General features: G+C 48.0%; 5 protein-coding genes across 5 annotated transcripts; 2 read left to right on the forward strand and 3 right to left on the reverse strand.

Annotated features, from left to right (window-relative positions):
• Positions 1-1,071: 1,071 nt before the first annotated feature.
• Positions 1,072-5,453, reverse strand: GGS22DRAFT_110097 (Serine/threonine-protein kinase ATG1). The gene is made up of 3 exons (XM_047957922.1): positions 4,647-5,453; positions 1,753-4,396; positions 1,072-1,701 (listed from the first exon to the last, which is right to left on the reverse strand). The coding sequence occupies exons 1-3, from the start codon at positions 4,779-4,781 to the stop codon at positions 1,562-1,564; spliced, it is 2,919 nt and encodes a 972-aa protein (XP_047821329.1). The 5' UTR covers positions 4,782-5,453; the 3' UTR covers positions 1,072-1,561.
• Positions 5,454-9,109: 3,656 nt separating this feature from the next.
• On the reverse strand, positions 9,110-10,929 carry GGS22DRAFT_110128 (ornithine aminotransferase). Its single transcript, XM_047957923.1, has 3 exons — positions 10,228-10,929; positions 9,476-10,177; positions 9,110-9,392 (listed from the first exon to the last, which is right to left on the reverse strand). The coding sequence occupies exons 1-3, from the start codon at positions 10,729-10,731 to the stop codon at positions 9,237-9,239; spliced, it is 1,362 nt and encodes a 453-aa protein (XP_047821330.1). The 5' UTR covers positions 10,732-10,929; the 3' UTR covers positions 9,110-9,236.
• An 832-nt stretch (positions 10,930-11,761) lies between these two features.
• Positions 11,762-14,218, forward strand: GGS22DRAFT_157291 (glycosyltransferase family 22 protein). The gene is made up of 4 exons (XM_047960484.1): positions 11,762-12,185; positions 12,263-12,490; positions 12,551-12,915; positions 12,965-14,218. Exons 1-4 carry the CDS (start codon positions 11,934-11,936, stop codon positions 14,022-14,024), a joined length of 1,905 nt encoding a protein of 634 aa, XP_047821331.1. The 5' UTR covers positions 11,762-11,933; the 3' UTR covers positions 14,025-14,218.
• Positions 14,219-14,460: 242 nt separating this feature from the next.
• On the reverse strand, positions 14,461-17,706 carry GGS22DRAFT_157293 (Cullin-domain-containing protein). The gene is made up of 3 exons (XM_047960485.1): positions 16,867-17,706; positions 14,897-16,809; positions 14,461-14,843 (listed from the first exon to the last, which is right to left on the reverse strand). Exons 1-3 carry the CDS (start codon positions 17,461-17,463, stop codon positions 14,786-14,788), a joined length of 2,568 nt encoding a protein of 855 aa, XP_047821332.1. The 5' UTR covers positions 17,464-17,706; the 3' UTR covers positions 14,461-14,785.
• An 821-nt stretch (positions 17,707-18,527) lies between these two features.
• Positions 18,528-24,293, forward strand: GGS22DRAFT_157296 (P-loop containing nucleoside triphosphate hydrolase protein). Its single transcript, XM_047960486.1, has 7 exons — positions 18,528-19,107; positions 19,177-19,983; positions 20,037-21,828; positions 21,888-21,974; positions 22,028-23,278; positions 23,410-23,478; positions 23,779-24,293. The coding sequence occupies exons 1-7, from the start codon at positions 18,796-18,798 to the stop codon at positions 24,102-24,104; spliced, it is 4,644 nt and encodes a 1,547-aa protein (XP_047821333.1). The 5' UTR covers positions 18,528-18,795; the 3' UTR covers positions 24,105-24,293.
• The last annotated feature ends 1,106 nt before the right edge of the window (positions 24,294-25,399 follow it).

Raw genomic sequence — 25,399 nt, forward strand, 5'->3', positions numbered from 1 at the left:
GTCTGCCTATGCAGCTACCTACCTACCTACTCACTAGGCAGGTAGATAGTCCAAATAGTCGGCAACTAAACCGCCCTACGAACTCACTAACTCACAAACACCAAGTATCTAAAGTAAAGCGAGATCCCATCGTATCCACCACCACCACGATCTAGCCACTCCCCAAGGCCGATATCAATCTCAAGAATCGCAATCACATAACAACCAGGCAAAAAAATAATAACCCAGGACTAGCAGTGGATAATACGACATAAGAGCCGGCTCCAGTCCGGCAGACCTCCCTCCCCACCACCCACCCACCTACGCTACCTCTACTCACAAAAACATGCAAAGCTACCAAACCACCTAACCCCAAACCGGCATTTAGCTCTCGTAGATCTATAAACACGAAACGCCCGTCGACCAACACTAACCAGCCCTGCCAGGCGACCAGATCGATCGACGCTGTAGTCCAGGCATTAGTGCCAACTTCCCAGTGCACGTCATACCTACCTACCTACCTACCTACCTACCTACCCCCCCATCACGCTCTCTCTCTCTTAAGTCTTGTTATAGGGGAGTCAGAGTTCCAACTCGTCTAAGTCACGGGGAAGTTTCCCGGGTAACATCGTAAGCCTCCCGCGTAACATCACAAGCCCTCCTACCTACCACCTACACATACGATTCCCCCAGAGAAACCTGCAAAGCGTCTCCTGAAAAGAATCACGAGGCCCAGGGTGATATCACACACCAACAAACCAAGAATCACGAAGTCTCGGAACCACAGAAGGAAAAGAGGCCAAAGCATCGTCAATTTCCTGGCTATTCATACGGTATCGAGAAGGGTAAGACTACCTTATACAGTTGTAGATACAGGAGGCCTTCATGGTCCAGTCATATGCAAAAACCAGCCCCGAATCAGCTCTAGCGAACCTGAGAATTTCTACCGTGACACCGACCATCGAGACGAGGAAGCAAAAAGGACAAGAACAAAGCAAAAGCAAGGAAACACGATGAAGAAAAAAACCGGTTGATTTCCCCTTTCCCTAGCCGCGAACACCCCAGATCTCTTCCAAAGGGGTATTCGGTCGTTGCAAAGAAAAAGATGCCAAACTGTAGTAGTCTGGGAACCTATACCGCCCGTGTATAGGATGATGGCAAACCAATACCGCGTAATCGTGGTGCCGTTTGTCCCCGCCTTTTACGCCAGACTCTTGCGGCAGAGTATACTCTGCGCAGACACGCCATCTTACACGTAAGACCGAGTGACGCCCTTATCATCCAGTAGGCATGCGCCCTGAGTCCCTAAAAAAGCGTATTCGTCCGAAGTGAAGAATGCCGATTCGACGGCGATAATAAAAATGAATATTTGAATGCTTATAAGTATAATGAAACTGAACGGGTTGGCCGCCCAAACGCCAAATGATGAGCCCTACCAAGAACGATGAGACTCACCACCGCCAATCATGGGCAGTGGCAAGTCGTAATAAACAAATTATGAAGGCCGCGGGGCGAAAATAGTTGTAGTGCAATCTTTTACGTGTCATCATACGTCGTGAGAAATGGTGTCCTTTTGGTGTCATTAAGCACCTATAGGAACACTCCGCGGGGTAACGTCGCCGCTTCGCTTTCGGAGTAAGGTTTGTTGCGCCTTCGAGGCGTTTGCTATCATCTGTAATTTCTTTCGGAGAGCCGTGAGTCTGTTATTGATCATTTGGATCACTTTTTCCACGTTAGCAACCCGGCCTCGTTCAGTGGACAAGGGGTACATACTCTTATGAACTGCTTGTTGATCGTCCGAGTTGATGTCGGACGATGAACCTTCCCGAATAATGTCACGTTCGGTCTTTGAGGACCCCGAAAGTCTACGCTTCGAAAAATCCTCATCGTTATCTAGTACCGCCTCTAGCATGCGGATGGCCGTCATGTACGAGATTTCGCACCCAGGCAAATCCTCGTTAGCGATCTCGTTGATAGCAGCAGTGCGACTCATATCAAGAGCCCTTTCGTACATCAACTTTTCAGCGCTAAGACCAGCCGTCAACACGATGCCGTCGGTACTAGAGGTTCCTGCCAGAGCGATTTCCAGCTGGTTATTTACGGGGTGGCTTGGGTGATCTTCCGGAAGCAATTTCTGGGCCTCGAGCAGCTTCAGTCGTACCACCTCGGCCTTTTCTAAAGTCTCGTTGAACCGCTTCCGAACCCATTGGACAGCCGAGTTCACTCGCTGTATCAAGTTATGAATGCTCGTCGCGTCGCGATTTATGACGTGCTGTGCCGAGGTTGGTTCGGGACGATTTCTGCGCGTCCACCATAAATTCGCAATATCCATTGACTTCGCGAGCAGCGAAAGAGCTTTTACGTAAAGAACAAGGGCTTCCTCCGAGAGCGCTACAATTGCTTCTACCGTAAGGCCATCTTCTTCTTCCGTTGCTATCCTATCGGCGGGTATCCCACCAAGGCCATGTTCCATTGATGGAGCTAATGGTACAAGTTGTTTGTACTTGACTTCGGCAAACCCCCAAACAACATCACTCTGTGTCGCACAATCCTCGATAGCTTGAGCAACACGTGAGTCCTCATCAATCGGGCCACCCTGACGGCCATCAGTGATAAGGCCAGCGGGGGCAGTTGGAGTGGGATACGTCGGGTACGCGTTATAAGGATGCGGGGGCGATGCACCTTTGCTACGCAGGTGATACGGATATTTGATGCCGAGGAACCTTAAGCTCGCATCAGAAATCGCACTGGCGATGGCGGATGTTGTAGAACGGGGACTGCTAGACATGCCACCCGCGTTCCTATCATACGAGCCTCGGCGATAGTGTCCAGGTCGCTGTCTACCCTGTGCAATTTGAAGAGCATTGGAAGGTTGAGCGGGAATTGCACCCGTCGTTGATGTTGGGGCACCTTGTTGGGTGGCACGACGAGCGATTTGTCCCGATCTGGGAGATGAGGCTTGCGCTTGCGCCCCTTCGGCAGCCAATTCGTCGGCGAATGCATTCACCTCAACGTGTTTTTTCTCCACAACCACATAATCTCGCTCAAAAGCAATTTCTTGGGCAGCCCTTTCCCGTTCAGCGATCGCAGAACGGTCTGATCTACCCTTCCCCTTCCCGACATCGTCATGCGAAGGCGATTGGCCATGCGAATATTTGTTAAGCGAAGCATTGGATGGTGCCCGTCTTCGACGATCTTCAATCAACTCTGGTCGAGTGGGCGCCGACGTAGAAGGTACCGCCTGTGGTCGTCGGATGCCAAGACCCGGAGCAATATCCTCGCGGGGAGATTCGACGATATGCGAGATGTCATGAAGTTGAGCATACGGGCTAAATTCGGTTGGAGAAGATAAAGGTGACGGCTTAAGTGGTCTCTCTCGAGGCGAGGGGGAATTAGCACCTTGACGAACCGTATCTGGATCAGTACCATAGCGGCGATGAGATGGCACACGTCGCGGTATCAAGTCAGAGTCGTCCGTCCCAGGCGCAGGGCGTACCTCTCTAGAAGGCTGCCTTTGAATTCGAGGTATATCGTCCTCAACTAAATCAGGTATTTCGCCTGCGATAACACGATGGCTAAAGAAATCCTCGAAGCTTAATCTCTCGACCGGGGCGCGCTTCAAAAGGGCGCGAATCATGGCTTTGAGGTCCGCGCTGACCTGGCATTCCCTAGAAAACCGGATCTGGGCATCCGAGCTTTCAATCTTTCTTAGGAGTTCGACGTGATTGCTAGCCCGGAATGGTGGTTTGCCGCATATCATCTCGTATGCGACAGTTCCAACAGACCATAAATCTGCCTTGGCATCGTATCGCTCATAGCGAAGGATTTCGGGGGCCATGTAAAGAGGAGACCCGCACAACGTCTCAGCCAGGGAGGTTGATGGTAGAACTCGGGCGAAGCCGAAATCAGCTAGCTTCAACATCGGTAGCGACTGTATCCCAACAGCCGGTATTAATGAATCGTGACTAGCGCTCAGGATCGGACGACTATCCTTATTCGTTTGCCTATGTTGGATCGATGGAAGTAGTAAGAGGTTTTGGGGCTTGATGTCCCGGTGGACAAAGTTGCCTTCTCGCAGAAATTGTAAAGCGCTAGCAAGTTGCTTGAGGAAATGTCGGATAACTACTTCGTGGAGGCCGGCACCGGGGACGCTAGGATACTTTCGAGCCATATCGCATGTGGCAGGGTGTGTGATCAGCTTTTCTCTCTTTTTGATAAACAATGATAAGTCACCCAGTTCACAGTATTCCATCATCAGGTTGATGTGGGTCGATGATTCGACGCAGTCATGGAGGGCGACGATATGTGGATGTCGGAGCTTCTTGAGGATCTTGATTTCGCTATAGAGGTTCTCCTTCAGCTTCTTGTTCAATCGGCCAAGCTCTACAGATTTGACAGCGACTAGAGCACCGGATACCTGCGTCGTCTCCATTAGCCAAGTTGCGATGCTTCAGTGTGACTCATGACCATAGTAGGAGAGTCTTGCTACCAGCTGCGACGCCAAGAGCAAAAAAAATAAAAATAAAAATGAAATAAAATTTTAAGATGAATTTCCCAGCTCTCTATTGTCAAGGATAATGACTATGAGCAAAAGAATAGGCTGCGAAGGGGAGCAGATATGCTATTGGGTGCTATAAAGAGGCTATACAGAGCTTAGAGATACGAACCTTATGTCTGCCCATATATACTTGGGCAAAGCTACCTTTACCTATCTCAGAACCAATAATAAACTGACCAACGACATCTTCGGTAGCCCTCCCACGACGAGAAGACGAGCCCGAAGGCGCTCGAGGATCAGCCATGACTTCCTGTGTGGATTGAGCTATGACAGGAAGCTGTGGTTAATGCAGCCCGGGGGCTTATAAGGGAATCGGGATGGAATCGGTAGCTCGAGTATTCGTCATGTACACATATAGGGCGGGTGTGGATGATAAAAGATGGTGGTTCGTTGATGGAAAAGGGGGTAAAGATGCACAAGGCAACAGGCGTGAGTGAAGTCGAAGAGAAGACCAGTTAGAAAGTTCGCGTGTCTCTGGAAACGACCAAGGCTTAGGTCGGGACCTGGACGTCAAAGTGGATGTAAATGATGTACTCCGTAGAGGCAGGGTATCCGATAGGTCGGTCGGCGGAGAATCGAGGACCTGGGACAGGAACCTTGAAAGGCGGGGATGCCTGTGTCACCTTCGAATGACAAGACAAGACACACAGAGGAACCTTGATCGATTTTGGGGCCACAAGGGTACTGGGTACTTAGGTACAACGATACCTAAACGATAAATGATAACTGATGTCTCGAGAGCTGACCGGATGGCTTTTTTTCTTTTTATTCCTTTTTTTTAATTCCCGTGTGTTGAATTAGGGAATCAGAGACGACGATTAAGCGGTTGAACGTAGATGAAAGGTATGTAAGAAAGGCAAGAGGTAAGAAAAATAAAAATAATTAAAAATAAACGTAGGTTTACCAGATTAGGTACGGAATGATATGATTGAACGTATTGATGGCACCGTAGGTATGAGACCTAGATAGGTCAGGTGAAAGTCAGGTAGGGTCAGGTAGAGGTTGAATAAAAGTCCTAGGTTCCTGTAGGCTGTATGTAGGCTGTAGGCTGTAGCTGTGAAATGTGCGATGCGCAGGGTTTGTGCGGATGCGCAAGAAGGCAGTCAATGGATAGCTGCGAGATCCTCAAATGGCAGCTACCTAGAGCTGCAAGTTGGAGAATACGGGGATAGATGATGTAGCTTTTTTTTCCTTTTCCCAGGCTAACTTGAAAATTGTGTGGATGCTGAGTTGACTGAGTTGACCGATTATCAAATGAATGACTCGGTCTACACTATGTACTGCAAGCTCTCTTCGCTCTTTTTTGTCTGTTTTTTCTTTTCCTGTGACTCCGTAATGGTTCTTATTGACAAGGGGGATGGTTGGTGATGACGAGAATGATGTTATTCAATAGTAGAAGGCTTGTGTACAATGTATTTTTCCGGATCGACCCCCAAACCGTCAATAGCAAATGTACATGTATAGAATTAGATAATCGTAGGTACGTAGGCGAATTAATGAGATAATAACATAAGAGGTGTGTACAATGAAGAGGAATTCTGGAACTCTTAATAAATGGGGAGTGCAGTGGTGTAATTATTGTATATGGTTTATATGGTAATGGTAATGGGACGGGATGGGTTGGGATGGGATGATGGAGGAAAGTGAAAGTGAAAGTAGGAGAAAGGACGAGATGGCGCAAGTAAGTTAGAACATCGAGGTGAGGCGATCAGGTTGCTCACGGGACAAGTCCATGGAAGGTAAGGTACCATATTTAGTGAAGTAAACGTGCAGCGAAGCGATGGTGAACACTGAACAATGAATGAAGATCAGACTCGTTACCAGGTAGTCACGAGCGACTCTTCAGCATGATAACGTTGATAAGACTGCAAGCCAAATCTAGAAGCCGATTCCGCTAAAGCCCGTGCCCCATTCTTTTTACCTCCCTAAGCAAATAGGATTTGTTGTACCGTAGTACGACCTGCTAAAGCTCCAGGGCTCTGACCTGTTGGGGGCTACCTGCCTGTGTTACGAAGCTACTGTATTATGAGATGTACAACTGTACAAGCTTATGGGATGTATCCAAGCACTTGAGTCTTGAGGACGCCAGAACCAGTTGACGCTAGGCATTTCTAGCACTAGACATGGATCTTAATGATCTTATTGGATCTGATGTTGGATCCAACTTAGAGAATCCCCATATAATTGTTTCTTGACGCACACTGTACTCCACAATCTTGATAGGTTCATCGTCACTAATTGATCGTCCTTGAAACTCAATCATTCCTTTGATTCCTCCGAGTCTCTCCATTCTGGGGAAGGCGGTCTGCATTTTGGATATCCATCAATTGTTTGCATCTTGACGAAATCAAAGCCATCTCTAGAAAAGGATTGTACTGTTAGTCACTATTAGTCACATTGAAATGGTGTTCGTCCGTTGTCTTTGCCTCTTTGCGCCTTTGCGTAGTTGCGCGTTTCTTTGCTTCTTATTTTTAGCTAATGGCACATGGGGATTTAGTTCTTTGTAGATCCGAACCAATGCTGAAGTCGCAAGCAACAATTGCCATTGCATCATTGCATCATTGTCGACCGCTTATTTCCAAATCCTCCTTTTCTCCCGCGTACGTATGTATTATGCGCCTCATGTGCAACTAACCTATCAACATACATGGCAGCTAATAATTGAACGCCGATGAGCTTATTTTACGCCATTCTTTGTAAATGCTACACTGATGACTGATCGGCGAGTGAGGCTCAGCCGGGAATATAATGCCTGCACATACTACGCATAGTAGGCATAATCCATTATGTGATTGCCAGTGATTTGACTTAGTCTGAACTAGAGCTTGAACTAGAACAGGGAGAGAAGTCGAATTGTGTGTCACTTGCCTGCTTGTTAACAAGGAGTAAGTTTAGGTCACAAGGGATTTCCCAATTCGCTAATGGCTTGACTAAGAAATACAGTGTATGGTGTATTAAGGTTTGGCGCTTATATCGAAGGACAAAGCAACATTGGATAATAGCCCAAAGCCCTGGACCCTGAAAAAGGCGGCTCGTTTAATCCCGTCTTATTCCTATCTAGTACTTGTCTATTACCTATCTGCTCCGCAACCGGGACCGTCAATTGAGAAGAAGGATTTAAACTTCCTCGTTCAATGTTCTATAATTACGCCCTTATCTATGAGACTATTCTTTATCATACATAGATAGTATTTCTTATCAGTGATCGATCGCATTGCATAGATTGATTTCTACATAGTACCACAGCTGCGCCCTTGCTGACGCTGGCTAGGGATTGATGAGATTAACGAGAGGGCTGGTTGACCTCCTATAAACTGCATGATAGGTTGCGATTCGCTAGAGATAGAGATAGCTATGCGCAAGCTCCTATAATTCGGATGGTCCGTCTATCTAGTACCTATTCTACCCTACTCCCCTACCCCCCTACTTCACCACCTACATAGTACATGATCATAGGTACTAGGCATCCCCGGCACACACACCATACACACCATACACGCGCTCTGATTCAGATTCCTTTCCAAATAAATTAATTCTACAGCGCTCTCGAAGCTCCTTGCAGATGGGGGCTTTATGCAAGCCCTCAATTGCTTGTGTCAGTTTCAATTAGGCAGACCGAACCTATTACCACGTACACGTACTCGGCTACTGTGGAACCCCCTGGCGGTATGCACGTCTTTCGATCCGAGAACAAATCGGAAACCCGAAGCTGGCGTGTTTGTCCCTTCGTCGACTTAAGCTACGCACTTAGATAGCTAGCTATCTTCTGGGGATCGGAGCTTGATATTCACATCAAGGTTCCTGTTCCTGACTTGACCGACAGAACATGCTTTTTAAAAACCGGGAGCTTGCTCGACATGTGTCCCATTAGGAATTCGCTGAAGTTTAATATGTGCCTAGAAATATAGCCAAGAACCTTGGAAGTTGAAACAAGAATCGTCAAAAACAGCGCAGCTAGCTTTCGCGAGATCCAATCTCGTTGCGAATATCTTCTTAGTAAGAAGGTAGTAGACTTAATGCCGAGCCTTAGACAAATCGATGATGCATTGTATAGCTGCAGCTACCCTGCGACCTCCGGGCCACATGAATTGTGAGACACGTCTACTGCATCGAGCTAAGGTAGGACTTGGTTGAGCTGGCCAGTCTTCGATCCGGCTGCTTCGTATCGGCTGTTCCATTAACGGTAATTTTCTACATTCCCAGTCAAGCACCGTTACCCACACAAAATGCACATTTCCGCGCACAGGGTCCCCGCATTGCCGATTTGAACGCTTGGAAACCCGGGAAAAGATAGTCATTTTTGATAGACGGTCCCTTACTATCAGCCTATCTAATTCTAAGAAACTCCAGAAACCCCTGTAGCAGTTCTCTGCTCTAGGCAGGGACCTATCGTAGCTTTTTATTCTATAGGCAGAAGAGACGAACAAACCGTGGTGGATATCCATTATAGGCTCGACAGGGTTGCAGGACACCGCCCTTATTCACATGTTACTGTGTAATGCGATGTATGAGATGTAAGTGCTAGGTTAGGTTACCTCGCACTTTCTTACCACCCTTTTTCCACTTGTTAATTGATGCTGTACGCCTTGCCAACGAACAATTCTCAAGTTCGTGGCCCAGATCTAACTCCGACCAATCCCGTGATTTCACATGAACTAAAAGATGCGGGGTGTCGCTAGCGCCGCTATGCCGCGAGGAATTAATTCTCCAGCTCAACGTGGACTTCTTCATGCTTCTTCACATCTGGTAGCTCTCGCAACGCATCGCCAATAATTGACATTGCCTTTCGAAGTTGTACCTCCGAGATGACCAATGGCGGTGCGAAGCGGATGATGTTACCATGGGTCGGTTTAGCCTGATCTCCGAGTCAGTTTATCTTATACTGTGTTGCGTCCAAGAAGAAGAAAAAATAGCAGGATAGGCGTTTATCGGTCTTACCAAGAGTCCCTTCTCCTTGAGGAGGAGACATAAGTCCCATGCCGAACGGCCGTTCGTCTTTGATTCGTCGATAACGACGGCATTTAGTAGACCCTTTCCGCGGATGGTCTTGATAACTGGCGAGTTAAATGCTGCTAGACCGTCGCGGAAGATGTTACCAAGCTTCTCGGCCTTCTGGGTAAGCTGTTCCTCATCCATGAGCTCGAGAGCACGTATCGAGACAGCACAACCTAGAGGGTTACCGCCGTATGTCGAGCCGTGGGTGCCAGGCTCGACGACGAGCATGATCTCTTTACTACTAAGGACGCAGCTGACGGGATACATGCCACCAGAGATAGCTTTCCCCAATGTAATCATGTCCGGCTTGATGCCAGCCCACTGTGAACATAGCATGCGGCCCGTGCGACCGATACCCGTCTGAATCTCATCACAGATCAGAAGCACATTGTGCTTCTTGCAAAGATCATGAACCTTGACTAAGTAATCCTCGTCGGGAACTACTACACCTGCTTCTCCCTGGATGGGCTCGACAATAAATGCGGCGGTCTCCTTTCCGTGAGCCTCGAGCACTTCCTCCAGATCGGCTACGTTGTTGTACCGAATTGGCTTACCGGTAGAGGGAGAGACGGCTCCAATATTAGGTATGTATGGTCCGTAGTTGTCTTTTGACTCCGGGTCGGTGGATAGGGTTACCGCAATCATCTACACATGACGTTAGAAGGCATGACCAACATTGCGATAGATTAACCTACCGTGCGGCCGTGGAAGTTTTCATTGGCCCCGAAGACCAATGCCTTGCCCTCTGGCACCTTCTTGACCTTGTAAGCCCACTTTCTCGCAATCTTTATAGCCGTCTCCACGGCCTCAGCGCCTGTGTTCATTGGCAGAACCATGTCGTATCCAAACATGGATTGGACCTTTTCCGCCCACTTGGGAAACACGTCATTGTGAAACGCCCTGGAGCTCAAGGTCAATCTTCCGGCCTGTTCAGTGAGCGCTTTCACCAGTTCCGGGTGGCAATGACCCTGGTTGACGGCGCTGTATGCAGAGAGGAAGTCAATGTAGTGCTTGCCTTCCGGATCCCAAACATCAGCGCCCTGCGCGTGAGCGAAAACGACCGGGAGAGGATGGTAATTGTGGGCGGCGTATTTGTGTTCGGCGTCAATCGCACCCTTGGTCGAGGAAGAGTGGTATCTGGACGACTTTGTCGAGTCGGAACCCGCGCGGGTAGTCGGGGCATCTGCGTGAGGAGCCATGGCTGCGACTGTGTTAAAGGTTGTCGACGAGGCAGAAACAATTGGCGGAACTAAGACTTGTTCCGATCCAAAGTATTAATTATGAAGTCAGCCTATTGATACAATAGGACACAAACTGCAAAAGATTGGGTTGGTTCCAAGGTTTCTTGGTTGGGTATTGGGTATTTCGATGTTTGGGTATATTCTGTCTGGAAGAGAGAAAATAAGATCAAAAGAAAAGCAAAATGTTCGAGAGATGTAAAGAGATAAATGGGAAAATACAAGGCGGGGGCGAATGATCGATGTTGAGAAGTTTTGGAAGTCACGCTACGTAATATGAAATGTTCGGACTGATACTTAGGTAGCCACTAAACCCCTAAGTGCAAGTCGAAGCGGCTCATCCAGTCGCTGCTTCCCATGATGACAAGTTTGTCCGGTCCTGAAGTCAAGATCGAGTTGGTCACATGCGGTGAAGCGGCAAGTCCGGTCTCCGAGCCGAAGGAAAGCGCACCGTTGTGGACAAGGACAAGGGATCATTATGTTTTATTGTTCTTCTCGAAGCTAGAGTTGAGATTCTCGTCAGTAAATAATTACCTACACACAAATATGCCATTACTCGTACAAGACCCCCGTATACTGCAAGGATTGGAAAAAGAAAAAGAAAAAAACCAACACAACGCGATTACGGTCAAGGAGTGCCCGCCGAGCCCGGAGGAGTCGCGGTAGCCGAAGAATCTTCAATTACGGACCAATCATAGACCATCCATTTAAAGATAACCAATGGTTGAAAAGGAATAATTTTGTCGTGGGGGTAGTATCCGACGCTCGATGAGATAAGACTGCGCTTGGCGGCGAACATATAAATGAAGTCATGTGAAGTCATTCAACTATCAGTTATTAGTCTATCGAAGTATGTTACTAAAGAGGCAGCCTCAACTTAACCGTAGCCGCAGCTGGGGTCAGCTGTCACGTGTAACCAACTACTTGGCAACATTATGTACCTACAGTATTCGTAAATATTTGGCAATTTGAATTCGTCTCGATACGGACAGCTCCGCGATATCCAAATCTGGCTTAAAATCAAAACAACGTTGTAACAGATGCCAGGTCGCCTCAACTCAACTATTCGTATTTTATATTTATATTTGCGTGAAATATATTCTTAATTATTGTCGTGTGTTCTAATTGAATAGTTGAAATGGATATATAATCCTTGACCAAATATGAACTCAGGAAAGAAGTCGAAGCCAAGCGCCAGGGCGCCTAGCGCAGCCACTCGAAGCTCTCTAAAGAAAAGCGATAGAGCTTCTTTAGTTGCCGTTCCAGTTCGAGATGCGTTGGCTGTCATCTTTGCTGTCCGCTTCGCTAATGCGCTCTGTGTACGCACCTTCTTCCAGCCGGACGAGTATTTCCAAGCTCTCGAACCGGCATGGAACATGTTGTTCGGCAATGAAGGTGGAGCATGGATAACTTGGGTATGTAGGTTGCTAGACAACCACTTTAGTTTCTTCCTATGAGACTTTCTTTAGGCATCAAGCTAATACATAGAAAGGAATGGAAACATCAACTTCGCTCTTCTATTCACCCTGCTGTATTTGCCTTCGGGTATTGGGTTGTCGAACAGTATGCAGCTGCAGGAATGTCTCCCATTACTAAAGCCAAATGGCTCATCGCGGCACCTAAGCTCCTACAGACGGCATTTGCTGCCTTGAGCGATTTGTATTCGTGGAGGCTTGCGGAGAAGCTGTATGGTCATGGAAGTGTTGCTGCCTGGTCCGTTGTAAGTAGTTTGGTCAACCTGCATTTACATGATATCTGAGTGACTCATAGATATGGGTAGCTATTGATGACATTGCTTAATCCCTGGCAATGGTACACTTCAACCAGGACATTCTCAAACTGCTTCGAGACCACGTTGACGGCCATGGCTCTATACTACTTCCCCTGGAGTCTTCTAGGCACCGAAGACGATGGGAATTCTAAATCCAAGTATTCGTCGGTCGCGCTCTTCAAGACGTGGGGTCAAGTAAATAGTCTTCGGCTATCTCTCATCCTGGCCGCATTTGCTGTTCTGTTACGCCCAACCAATGTTCTAATATGGTTGGCTATAGCTACCCTTGCACTGACAAGAGCTACTCTCGATGGAAAGTCACCCCTTACTCAAAAGAACTTGCTCATCGTATATAGGGAAGTCCTACTTTGTGGGTAAGTAAAACTCCCATTAGTATCGCTATTACTATTCTAATTATCATAGATCATTCGCCCTTGGGTTGTCTCTACTGGCGGACCGTCAGTATTATGGAGAATGGACATTCCCTCCCCTGACATTTCTCCACTTCAACGTCGCACAAGACCTCGCGGTCTTCTATGGCCAGAATGACTGGCATTATTATCTCTCTCAGGGTATACCATTGCTATGCACAACAATAGCCCCATTCGTGGTTAAAGGCCTCTTCAAGTCCCTAGACGCGGAGTCGAACTGGCCAATCACGACCTCTAACGCTTTAAAGGCATTGTCATTCACAGTATTCACAACTATATGCTCCTTATCCTTCGTCTCTCACAAGGAAGTCCGTTTTATCACCCCACTCCTCCCAGCCTTCCACATCCTAGCCGCCCCTTACATAACATCATTCTTTACCACTGTCACCGACGTTACCTCCACCCCCACTTCAACCTTAGGCTGGAAGCGCACCCCTCTCCTCGCCGCCGGGCTTCTCGTCAACGCCGTCATCGGCGGGTATCTCTCATACTTCCACGCCGCAGCACCCATCGGCGTAATGGACTTCCTGCGCACCGAGTTCGAGACCATCCACCCAACGCACCTCGCTATCCCGCAGCCTCCCAACGCCAACGCCGCGTACGATGACGACTTCGCGCAGGAGCTATTTGCGCTATTCCTCACGCCATGCCACGCCACACCCTGGCGCTCGCACCTCGTGTACCCCGCGCTGCGGGCGCGCGCCCTAACCTGCGACCCGCCCGTCAACACGCTACCAGGGTCGCCCGAGCGGGCGTCCTACCAGGACGAAACGCGCCGCTTCTACGCGGACAGCCCGGCGTTCCTAGGTGACCTGTGGCCCCGCGACCGTCCCGGTGAGGACATGGCGCGATACATCGTCGGCTACGAGGGCATCGAGGCCGCACTGCGCGAGTACTTCGACTGGTCCGGACCCGGGGGTAGGCATAAGGTAGAGTTGAAGGAGGTCTGGAGTTCGTGGAATGGGCTTTTTACCGATGATGATAGGAAGGCGGGGCGGCTGGTCGTTTGGGCTACGGGGTTTTATGATAAGCCGTCGACTTATGAACCGTAGGTATTTAGGTGAGAGATGTTAGTATGTTGAGTTGTATATTATTATATGAAAAGCCTTGGAGCACGTAAATTTTGTTCCAGATATATCTGCGCAAAACCATTATATACCGTATACGCCTACATCCTAATTCCCAGTTTCAAACGCCGCGACTCACCATCATCTAACACCCATCCATCTATGCAAATACAAGAACTATCACATATCCCCTACACGTGCCCGCAGAATCCAGCCATTGGAGTTCTTACCTAACCACAAGCCTAGAGTACGTAATAGCTCTTAGCGTATTCTCGAAACGGATACCTCTAGCGCGGTAAATGGTAGGTTAACATGTCACTAGTGCAACAAATGTCAACAATCATCAAAGCATTGTGCCGGCTGTAAGCGGTCATGGGTCCGGGGAGACTATTTGTGGATACGTAGGACCCTTCGCCCTAATGTTCGTCTAGTCGGAAAGGGGAAAGGGGGTAGAATGAATTTGTGGACGAGGCGGTAGTCTAGAATCACGGAGAAAGCGGGGAGGACGAATGGCCTGACTTCACGCGGATATGCTCAATTGTGCGAAATGGGAGGTGTTACGATTGGTTTTCATTTATTCATTCATTGCCTGTTTACACGAGAAAAACAGTTCGGTTGATTATAGTAGCGGGCTGTAGAGCCAGCTTCTATTTCGTAGCTATTCCGAATGAACCAGCTACGATATGCACCTATCCTGTACAAACCTCGAGTCTAAGGCTAACACCGACCAACATCCAGAATAGTATTTATGCCAGGTATGTATATGAGCCACCTTCTCGTTCAAGGTAATCCTTCTCGATTAGCCTAGTAGGGAAAGTCAGCCTAGAATTTAACAATGTGTTTAGAGGGCGACTTACTTCTCGATATTCTTCTTGATTTCGGCTGGCTCGATGGCGCCTCGGCTCTTGGTTTGATTGATAACTTCAGCGACGAGATTGGCATGAGTCATTGTCTTGCGACTCTTCATGATTCTCACAATCGCTGCTTGACATTCGAATTGACGATCTTGAGCAATCCGCTCATGCGTATCTTGGTTCTCCTCCTTCGTCTCTTTCAGCTGAACCTGATTAATCTTGACACGATATTTCGGATCGGTAAACGTCTTGTTGACAGTGAAAGTATCTGTCGTGTTTACATCCCTTCCTTTAGGATGTTTTGAGAGCACACGGGTTTTTCCGCATGCTAGCGACTGTAAAGTACGACTAAGATCTGGTCCACTAAGACCAGTATTGTCTGAAATATGTTGATATGTGAGAAAACCCTTTGGGTCGCTCTCAATGTGGTTGAATAACGTCAGCACGACGGCCTGGTATGAACTGACAAGCAGCTCCTTCGGGCCCTTATTGAAACGACCCTTGATGAGGCAGTGAGCCAGAGAATGCTTCCATGTAAGGCGTCTTCCTGTGTGCTTGTTGACGTAGTATTTTTCGAAATGTCCAATCTGCGCCGCAACATCGTCGGGTAGTGTGAGCTGCGTGTCTGGGTACGTTGGCCATGCTGCTGCGGACAGAATGTTGACGTTGAGGTCCAATTTACTCTTGCTATGTCCATTACCCTCACACCAGGATTTATACGAAGCCATCTCATCTCGGGCAAGCTGCTGGTCTTTGAACATTTGCTCTAGATTATGTGTAAAATTAGAGCCGCATTCGTTCTTCAGTTTTGCGAGCATGCTTCTCTCTGCGTCCGCACTAGCACTACGACCCATCAAGAGGCGTCTGGCTAAATCTTGTTTGTAAAAAGCTTCAAAGACATCCTTGCCTTCGATGAAACGGAACAACTCGAGAGCTTGGTCTAGTTGTCGATCTAGCTCGGCGTCCTCGTCACCGGTACTTGCCAGTCCACTTTGCTCGGCATCAACACGGTCTTTAGTATCGGAAAGTAGAGACTTTGGTAAGGTCTTTAGGCCGCCGCGGAGCAACATGTCGATATACTTGGCAATCATCTCACCAACCTTGGAAGTGCCGGTCTTCCATGCAGATTGGACCTTTCGGTCGTTGATGAAGCTACCGAATGCTTGCCGCATGCTATAAGTAAATTCCTCATCTCTGTTAAAGGCGTCTCGAATCATAAGATCTAACGATCGCCTGAACTCAAGTAACCGAACGACCATTTCGTCGCCCCTGGATGTGTCATTGACAATTACCGAACCCGCGTCCTTGATATACTCTTCCCACGGTTGCCGTAACTTCTTCTGTATACCTGATAGTCGTAAGAGGTCATATAAGGCCTTCATAGATTCCATAGCATTCTCGTCAAGAAGTTTGCCTATGCTGCCACCATCAAGGAGCTTTTCGGAATAATTCTGGATCAAGATGGCGTGTGCACTTTCCATCAGTTGTCTCTTGGTGGTGGAATCAAAGTTGTAGCGGTTACAGCGATAATCTTCCCCCTCAAGTAGCTTCTCACAGCTGTAAATGTAGGTCTTTAGAGAGCCACAGCTCTGTACTTCGGCGAACTCTCGGAAATATACCTCGGACGTTTTTAAGAAATGTGGTTCGAAGGACTTTCCATAGATGTTTAAAACGTTTAACATCGCGATGGAATCATGCAACAAGGTCGAATCGAATCGAGAATCTCCCCTCCGGTCGTACTCTACCAGATCGCACATGCCAATGAGGCTCTTGGCTCCTGGATTGACCCCCGAGGGCGACTTGACGAACATTACTCGCCTAAAGAGTGAAATGGCGAGATCGTTAATCTGCGGGAAGTCCTTGCTTCTCAGCAAAAACGACCGGTCGAGATAGCTGAACACCGAACGAATGGTGGTCTGGGAGAACAAATCAGTTAGACTCCGAATGATCTACGTAGTACCAAATATATTCACCGATTGTGCGATCCATATTTGCCATCGTTTATGAGTACTCCTCAAGATGTCAAGATTGGATGAGCCGGCCTCTGCCATTATAGACTTGTGGAGGTCATTGTTTAGATAAGCATCACATCGCTCCTTTAACACGTCATATAGCTCTTTAGATGCTCCATGTCGACAGAGATCCTCTACTCCTCGGTAAAGTCTTTCGAGTGGTTGACGTGGTTGCTTCTGTTCGAATATGGCTTGGAGGGCGTCGAGAAGCCCTTGCTTTGTAACTCGGTAATATTCCTCGAGATCAGTACCCCGCGGGGTGGTTCGCAAGTTCTTGATTACAAGCTTCTTCGCGCCTTTATGAGGTTGAAAGGTAGGAGGTTTCGTCAAGTCGACGATCTCTGGTCGCTTGCCAAGCACCACCTTGCTCATTCTCGAAGCGGAGGTGCCCGGATCGAAAGAGTTATTCAATTTGGTGCGTTTAGGATCGGGACCGGAGGGAAGATTGGTGGAATTTTGTCGGGAATGATTGCCAGCAGAACTAACTGGCTTGCGTTTAGACGGGGTCGGGCGAGAAGAGGACGGTCCGTCGAGTGGCGAGCTTCCCGGCGAATGCATGGACCTGGGGAGGCCCTGCAACTACCTAAATAGTCACACAGGCCTATATCGGTCGAAGGGGTGGAATTATGGAATTTCCGAAATGTTAAACGAAGACGGGTGCGATGTCCTGCAATTGTCAGTTCAACAGGACGTAGATGTTGTTGGTGGAATCGGAATTGTATTCAATGCCGGACGCAAGATCGAACAAGTTGAGGTCGCTCTTGTGCTATCACGTCGAAAGCTTGTATCACACAATTACAGAGTACCCTGCAATCGATATCTATTTAGCAGGTATGTACCGAGTACTTCATATTATTTGCTGTGTGGTTAGCGGTGATGCAACCGCGACGGGTTTAGATTGCGGGGCTTAAATCCGTCAAGCTATCCCCATTTAGTGCCCCACCAAGAGACCCACCCATGGCAGTTGCAACGGTCAGAACAGCCAATTGCTTACTCACGTTGCGATCCGTTGATTCACGCTTCGAGGAGCTTTAAAAACAACCCTTATTTTTCACGTAGTTCCTAGCAACACTCAACTACACACCTGGCAGGCTCTTTGCTGCATTTGATTTATTTCACAGAACTAATTGCATTAGAAAACTGACAAGAGACTTCGATACAGATGGGTTAAGAGGTGAAACTTCGAAATACATAGGTACACATAGATATAATTAAAATAACGAGGCTGCGAGGATGGCATCCTTTAGACTTGCGCCAGTGCACTGACTAACATATTAGTTATCGACCTGTAGATACGAATTTGAGCTCTAGAGTTTCTCGCTATTTACCTTATGCTCAATTTAATATTCAATACAGCATTTATTAACAGGCAGTTAAAACATGGAAAACATTGAAGACTTCTAGCATTATATGAATAAGTAGCAAAAGTGGAACTCTCAATGATCTCTTTACTCTGTTGCATAATAATAAAGTTCTAGGCCAATGAGGCCGACCTCGGGCGACACCGGGGGCGAAAGCTCGGATGTCGGAACTAATGAAATTGCTAGGATTCTTAATCCCGTACGCCGTACGGGTGCAGGTGCTTTCCAGGTAATCAGATAGCAGCCTAGCAGCCTAGAAATTGTCAATTCCTTGCAATTCCCAGCTTACGCTTACATAGCTACAAAAGGTTAGTAGAAGCTTCCAAACTCCCAAACTCCGACGGAAAAGCTTGCCATTAGTTTCGCCGCTAGATTTCCCAAAACGATATCAGCATCTATTTCCTTACCAATCAATTTTCATGTTCCTTTAAACTTCCGTCACCACCGAACAATATTGCGCAATTGGAGTCTCCCAGCTCTACCAACCTACTATGATCTTTGTCATCTGAGATTCAATTTAAGGGTGGCCATGGGATTCTGTGACCATTCCCAACAGGTTCTCCAATCAACCGGGTCCTTTACGGGCTACAGACCTCTCCAAGAGCTCGGAAAGGGTTATCTCAGCGCGACGAAAGAGTTCAAACAACCATTATGCGGCAATGAAGAAGGATGGGGACCTTTGAGCCCCTTTAGATATGATTTTACACCGTGCTTCATCGACGTGTGGGTTTTTGCTGTTGCTGCCTTTGGCATTCTTTGCGGAGCTTTAGCTATATGGTATGTTTTACAGAAGCAGAAACCCACCGGAGCTTCTAAGGATTTGCAGTTCTGGGTCAAGGAGGTATGTTCAGATATCTTAGAAATTTCCTAATGGTTAGATGACGCGCTGCATACTAATTGATATCCATAGTCACTTCTCGTTGTCATTATCGCCGATGTTGCCGCCCAGCTCGGTATTCAGATTATAAGCTACCCAGGAATATGGCACGGCGATTTCCGAGTTCTCACAACCTTCCTTACTCTCATTTCCCTTGGCGTCATCTTCACGATTCAATGGCTTGAACACGATCGCACGAGAAACGCTAATGGCGTCGTGCTGTTCTACTGGCTGCTCCTCTTAATCGCGTACGCTGTAAAGTTAAGATCTTTAATATCACAACAAATCTACGATAAGAATCTTGCTTACTTCGTAACGTATACTGTCGGGTTTGGTCTTTCGGCAATTGAATTCGCCGTCGAATGGCTTTGGCCCCAAAAACGCAGCGCGTACGAGGCGTTAGTTGATGAGGAAGGAGAGGAGTGCCCAGTGGAATATTCGACAGTATTTTCGCGCCTCACTTTCTCGTGGATGACACCTCTGATGAAACATGGATATAAACAATTTCTCACTGAAGAAGATCTTTGGGGACTGTCCCCAAGCGATAAGACTTCTGCGACAGGAGATAGGTTTGAGAGAGCATGGAAATATCAATTGGAGCATAAGAAGCGTCCGTCTCTATGGATAGCTTTGTTCCATGCCTATGGTGGACCCTACATGGGTGCTACTATCTTCAAAGTTGTCAATGATCTAGCAGCTTTCTCTCAGCCTCAGCTTCTACGTTATCTTATTAGCTTCGTGGACTCTTATAGTGAAGGAAAGGTGCCTCAGCCCGCTGTAAAAGGTGCCGCCATCGCCATTGCTATGTTCTTCGTCGCATGCTTGCAGACTAGTATGATTGTGAGTCCGCCAATACACAATTGCCCCAAGGACGCTTTGCTAATTAATTGTAGCATCAATATTTCCAGCTTGCCTTCGTCACTGGCATGCGAATCAAGTCAGGTTTGGCGTCCGCTATCTACAAGAAATCACTAAAGCTCTCAAACGAAGGCAGATCTTCGAAAACGACTGGTGATATTGTTAATTATATGGCTGTCGATGCACAACGTCTACAGGATCTAACCCAATTCGCGCAACAGCTTTGGTCAGCTCCATTCCAGATCACCATCTGTATGATCTCGTTATATCAACTTGTAGGATGGTCTATGCTTTCTGGTATCGGTGTGATGATTATCATGATCCCCATCAATGGTTTTATCGCAAGGTTCATGAAGCGCTTACAGAAGACTCAAATGAAAAATAAGGATGCAAGAAGCCGTTTAATTGCCGAGATTATCAACAACATGAAAAGCATCAAGCTCTATGCTTGGAGCGGAGCTTTCATGAACAAACTCAACTACGTCAGAAATGATCTGGAGCTTAAAAATCTTCGTAAAATTGGTGCTGGACAGGCAATCGCAAATTTCACCTGGTCCACCACACCGTTCTTGGTGTCATGCTCGACCTTTGCCGTCTTCGTATGGACGCATGACGTCCCATTGACTACCGAGATCGTGTTCCCTGCCCTTGCGTTATTCAATCTACTGACTTTCCCTCTCGCTGTCTTACCTATGGTCATTACTTCTATCATCGAAGCTAGCGTCGCAGTGGGCCGTTTGACAGAATACCTCGCAGCCGAGGAAGTTCAACCGGATGCCGTCATCGTTGGGTCGGCAGTTGAAGATCGTGGAGACGAAGCCGTCATTATCCGAAACGGAACTTTCTCGTGGAACCGCCACGAATCTAAGGACGTCCTCAAGGATATCAACTTCAGCAGTCGTAAGGGTGAGCTCACATGCATAGTCGGCAGAGTCGGATCAGGAAAGTCATCTCTTCTGCAGAGTGTTCTTGGTGACTTATGGAAAGTCGAAGGTAGTGTGCGTGTTCATGGCACAGTAGCATATGTTGCCCAGCAGCCGTGGATTATGAATGCGACTGTGAAGGAGAATATTATCTTCGGCCACCGATACGAGTCAAACTTCTATGAACAGACTGTCAAGGCATGCGCCCTCCTTTCTGATTTCACACAGCTACCTGACGGCGATGACACTGTTGTTGGGGAAAGAGGTATCTCCCTGAGTGGTGGGCAGAAAGCTCGTGTAGCTCTTGCGCGAGCAGTATATGCGCGAGCTGACATCTATCTACTCGACGACTGTTTGTCTGCCGTGGATTCTCATGTTGGTAGACACATTATCGAGAACGTATTGGGCTCAAATGGTCTGCTCAGTTCCAAATGCCGAATTCTAGCAACTAACGCCATATCCGTACTTCCCGAGGCAGATTTCATATATCAGATTAAGAATGGTGAATTCGCCGAGAGCGGTACCTTCCGCCAACTGATAGCTATGAAAGGAGGGATTGCAGAGCTCATTAAGTCATCAGGACAAGAATCTAGCACTGGCTCTTCGGTTGCTACCCCAGAAGGTTCAGGGAGCGAGACGTCTACGTATATTGAACTCGAAAACACCCAAGACAAAGAAGAAATGGAAGAAGCTCAAGAGGGTATTGCTGAATTGGCACCCATTAGGACTGGTCCTTCTACAAGTCCTGCCGCGCAAAGACGAACGGGTAGCATGTCAACTTTGAGACGAGCAAGTGCTGCAAGCTTTAAGGGTCCCAGGGGGAAACTTCATGACGAAGAGGAGCCCAGTTCCAAGACGAAGCAAGCTAAAGAGCATTTGGAACAAGGTAAAGTCAAATGGGATGGTACGTGCTTTTCTCTTCAGACTTCATATTCAATCGACTGAAATTCTAACCAACGATAGTTTACATCGAATACGCCAAGACCAGCAATCTGTTGGCTGTTTCTATCTATCTTTTTACCTTAGTCGCAGCACAGGCCGCACAAATTGGTAAGTAGGGATTGCTCTAGAGTCTGTTGGAAATAATGCTAATAGCTGTTTAGCTGGTAGTGTTTGGTTGAAGAATTGGTCTGAGGTAAATGGAAAAGCCAAAGCTAACCCTGACGTTGGAAAGTACCTGGGAATCTATTTTGCTTTGGGTGTCGGCTCATCTGCCTTGGCTGTTGTTCAAACGTTGATCCTATGGATATTCTGTTCTATCGAGGCCTCGAGAAAGCTACACGAGAGAATGGCAACCGCTATCTTCAGGTCGCCGATGTCATTCTTTGATACCACGCCAGCAGGAAGAATCCTAAACCGGTTCTCGAGTGACATCTATAAACTCGATGAGGTTCTGGCCAGAACATTCAACATGCTCTTCGTAAATCTAGCGCGCTCTGGGTTCACCCTAGTCGTCATCTCGGTCAGCACTCCCGCCTTCATCGCATTAATCATACCGCTCAGCGCGATATACTACTGGGTACAGCGATACTATCTACGAACGTCGCGAGAATTGAAGCGATTGGATAGTGTCAGCCGCAGTCCCATTTATGCACACTTCCAGGAGTCGCTCGGCGGTATCAGCACGATTCGGGCATACCGACAACAGGACCGATTCGAGCTAGAAAACGAGTGGCGGGTCGACTCAAACTTGCGAGCCTATTTCCCATCTATCAGCTCAAACAGGTGGTTAGCAATTCGACTAGAATTCCTCGGGGCCATAATTATTCTCGGAGCCGCAGGGTTCGCTATCATCTCCGTCACGAATCACAGTAAACTGAGCGCCGGAATGGTGGGCTTGGCCATGTCGTACGCTCTACAGATCACGACATCGCTAAATTGGATCGTTCGCCAGACGGTGGAAGTGGAGACAAACATTGTATCTGTGGAACGAGTCCTCGAGTATGCGCGCCTGCCAAGTGAAGCTCCTGAAATCATCCACAAACGCCGGCCTCAGGTTGCTTGGCCTGCACACGGAGCTGTCGAGTTTCACAACTTCAGTACTCGCTATCGCCCAGGGTTGGACCTGGTGCTGAAAAACATCAACCTGGACATCAAATCCCATGAGAAAATCGGTGTGGTGGGACGCACTGGAGCAGGCAAATCCTCCTTGACCTTGTCCCTTTTCCGCCTTATCGAGCCAGTCACTGGAAACATAAGCATCGACGACCTCAACACATCCACGATTGGGTTGTTAGACTTACGGCGCCGTCTTGCTATCATTCCTCAAGACGCGGCTCTTTTTGAGGGTACAGTTCGCGATAACCTAGATCCGGGCCATGTCCATGATGATACAGAGCTGTGGAGCGTACTGGGTAAGTGTTACACTAATCTCACCCACCTTTGCTCGTGCCGCATGTTCGAGAGGGCACATGCCCTCACGTAACTCCGCCGGTCCTAGTCACTTCCCACCATCTTACTTAGGCTAACATATCGTTTCTCACAGATCATGCACGGTTGAAGGAGCATGTGGCAGGCATGGAAGGCGGACTTGAGGCCAAGATCAACGAAGGAGGTAAGTGATTGATTTTTCGCTTTCTTTCGGCTCTTGCTGCAGTCCACGATTATTCCCCTCTAGCCTCCGGCTACCTGCATCGGTAGTGTACAAGGACACACGAGGGGCAAGAAATGCTCGTTTTGGCATGTCGATCACCTATCGTCTGTTTGCCTTTTCCAGAGTTCTCTAGCCAGGTCCCTGCGCGATCGTCAGATTTTGATGAATCTCGGCGATGCCTTGACCATTAGGATGCGACTGTATTCATGTAAACGACGGGTCAATTGTTGAATTTGCCGACTAACGCATTGAATCATATAGGATCGAATTTGTCAGCGGGCCAGCGACAGTTAATTTCCCTTGCTCGTGCTATGCTCACGCCATCCAACATTCTTGTACTAGATGAGGCAACCGCAGCAGTTGATGTTGAGACGGATGCCATGTTGCAGAATACGTTACGATCCTCGCTCTTTTCCCACCGTACGATCATCACTGTTGCCCACCGTATCAACACCATCCTCGACAGCGACAGGATAGTCGTGCTCGACAAGGGTGAGGTGGTCGAATTCGACACGCCACAAGCACTTATCCAAAAGAGAGGCGTGTTCTACGGTTTGGTTAAGCAAGCTGGACTGGATACGGAGTAGTTTATGCTTGGGTTGGATCGAGTCTGTTTGTAGTCTCGGTTCGTTACATACGCCGAGAGGTAGATATCAAGTTACCTAGGTTCTGGGTACCAAAAAGTCAAGGCAACCCATTCAAGTGAATGGGTTGCCTTGGTCTGTTCATAGAGAAAATCGGAAAAGCGACGGTATAATAAAATGCTTACCTTGGAATCCATTCGAATGTGTCCCCAAGCGTGATGTGATCTCTACCTAGGTGCCCAGTAAGGCAAAATTGATACCTACCTGTATACTAGGATACGAGGTGTTCGTGCTACTCCCGCCATTGAAGCCGAGTGGAGTCTAAACCTGACGTTATGCAAAACCGTCACGATTGTTGATAGAGGTGACGAGAACAGCGTTTGCGCCACCATACAACGATATTGGTACAGCTCTCACGATACCAGCGATCTTACACCGAAATAATCATGACGAAAGGCATTGTGGACTGATGGCAAGGCGTGGCGGCAGACGATAGTCAGCCACCCGTTTGATGCTGTGGCAGGGCGGCTGGTCGGCGTTTGTCCAAACCCGTTTTTGTGCGCCATGTTGGATGGATGTATGTACGTAGCTAGCTAGCACTCACTTCCCCATCTTCGTCGTCCCTCGTTTCTTTTTCTTTTTTTTCTTTTCCCGCTATTTTCCGCGCCGGCCCTGTGCTATCTACGCCTAGGCTCGGCGAGGCGGTCTTTTGCCATACCTTCTACAGCATATATTCTACGACATATCCTCACGCGTACTACTCGTGCTACTCGCAAGGTGTAAGGTAAGATAAGCAGGTGAAGCTGGACTACTAGTGCTGTGTTTCGTGTCACGTAGAAGGGGGGAAAGGAGGGGGGGAGGGAAAAGGGGTTGTTCAATGGCAGCGCATATTTGATCGCCTCTTCTTTTTTTCCTTCGGTTTTCTTTTTTTTCCTCCCCCCCGTGTGTTCCCCCCCAAATCGTTCGCCTTATGTCGTGTTGAAACGCTAGGTCGAGATAGCTTTCGCGTGCGGCCGCTGTGGTGTAAGTAATACGTACCTAGGTACATACCTACAGTGCGGGCGCGCATGCGGTCGTTGGATTATGATAGGGGGGTTAGTTGGGGGCTTGTAAAAGCTTGGGGGGTCTTAGGAGGAAGGGAGGTTTGATGTGTGAGGATGCAAGAGACTCGAAGAGCCCTGTTTAGCGACGTTACACGACCGTGCCGTCTGCATGGGCTTCCTAACCTTATTCAGCACGTTACCTATAACCGGTGGATGCGCTATTGGGAAACTGACAGCTTTCTTCCCGTCGGGTCC

Source organism: Annulohypoxylon maeteangense (assembly GCF_022496945.1).
Source record: "Annulohypoxylon maeteangense strain CBS 123835 unplaced genomic scaffold GGS22scaffold_4, whole genome shotgun sequence".
Lineage (NCBI taxonomy): Eukaryota > Fungi > Ascomycota > Sordariomycetes > Xylariales > Hypoxylaceae > Annulohypoxylon > Annulohypoxylon maeteangense.

What these genes read in the sequence shown, in the direction of transcription:
- GGS22DRAFT_157296 (XM_047960486.1), top strand. Translation starts at nt 18,796, where the DNA reads ATGGGATTCTGTGACCATTCCCAACAGGTTCTCCAATCAACCGGGTCC. An exon ending in TGCAGTTCTGGGTCAAGGAG is followed by an intron (nt 19,108 to 19,176) that starts GTATGTTCAGAT and finishes TGATATCCATAG; the next exon opens with TCACTTCTCGTTGTCATTAT. An exon ending in AGAGCTGTGGAGCGTACTGG is followed by an intron (nt 23,279 to 23,409) that starts GTAAGTGTTACA and finishes CGTTTCTCACAG; the next exon opens with ATCATGCACGGTTGAAGGAG.
- GGS22DRAFT_110097 (XM_047957922.1), bottom strand. Translation starts at nt 4,781, where the DNA reads ATGGCTGATCCTCGAGCGCCTTCGGGCTCGTCTTCTCGTCGTGGGAGG. An exon ending in TATATATGGGCAGACATAAG is followed by an intron (nt 4,397 to 4,646) that starts GTTCGTATCTCT and finishes GAGACGACGCAG; the next exon opens with GTATCCGGTGCTCTAGTCGC. An exon ending in TCAACAAGCAGTTCATAAGA is followed by an intron (nt 1,702 to 1,752) that starts GTATGTACCCCT and finishes ACGTGGAAAAAG; the next exon opens with TGATCCAAATGATCAATAAC.
- GGS22DRAFT_157291 (XM_047960484.1), top strand. Translation starts at nt 11,934, where the DNA reads ATGAACTCAGGAAAGAAGTCGAAGCCAAGCGCCAGGGCGCCTAGCGCA. An exon ending in GTGGAGCATGGATAACTTGG is followed by an intron (nt 12,186 to 12,262) that starts GTATGTAGGTTG and finishes ATACATAGAAAG; the next exon opens with GAATGGAAACATCAACTTCG. An exon ending in GTGTTGCTGCCTGGTCCGTT is followed by an intron (nt 12,491 to 12,550) that starts GTAAGTAGTTTG and finishes AGATATGGGTAG; the next exon opens with CTATTGATGACATTGCTTAA.
- GGS22DRAFT_110128 (XM_047957923.1), bottom strand. Translation starts at nt 10,731, where the DNA reads ATGGCTCCTCACGCAGATGCCCCGACTACCCGCGCGGGTTCCGACTCG. An exon ending in AAAACTTCCACGGCCGCACG is followed by an intron (nt 10,178 to 10,227) that starts GTAGGTTAATCT and finishes CGTCATGTGTAG; the next exon opens with ATGATTGCGGTAACCCTATC. An exon ending in TCAAGGAGAAGGGACTCTTG is followed by an intron (nt 9,393 to 9,475) that starts GTAAGACCGATA and finishes CTCGGAGATCAG; the next exon opens with GCTAAACCGACCCATGGTAA.
- GGS22DRAFT_157293 (XM_047960485.1), bottom strand. Translation starts at nt 17,463, where the DNA reads ATGCATTCGCCGGGAAGCTCGCCACTCGACGGACCGTCCTCTTCTCGC. An exon ending in AAATATGGATCGCACAATCG is followed by an intron (nt 16,810 to 16,866) that starts GTGAATATATTT and finishes TTGTTCTCCCAG; the next exon opens with ACCACCATTCGTTCGGTGTT. An exon ending in ATCAAGAAGAATATCGAGAA is followed by an intron (nt 14,844 to 14,896) that starts GTAAGTCGCCCT and finishes TTTCCCTACTAG; the next exon opens with GCTAATCGAGAAGGATTACC.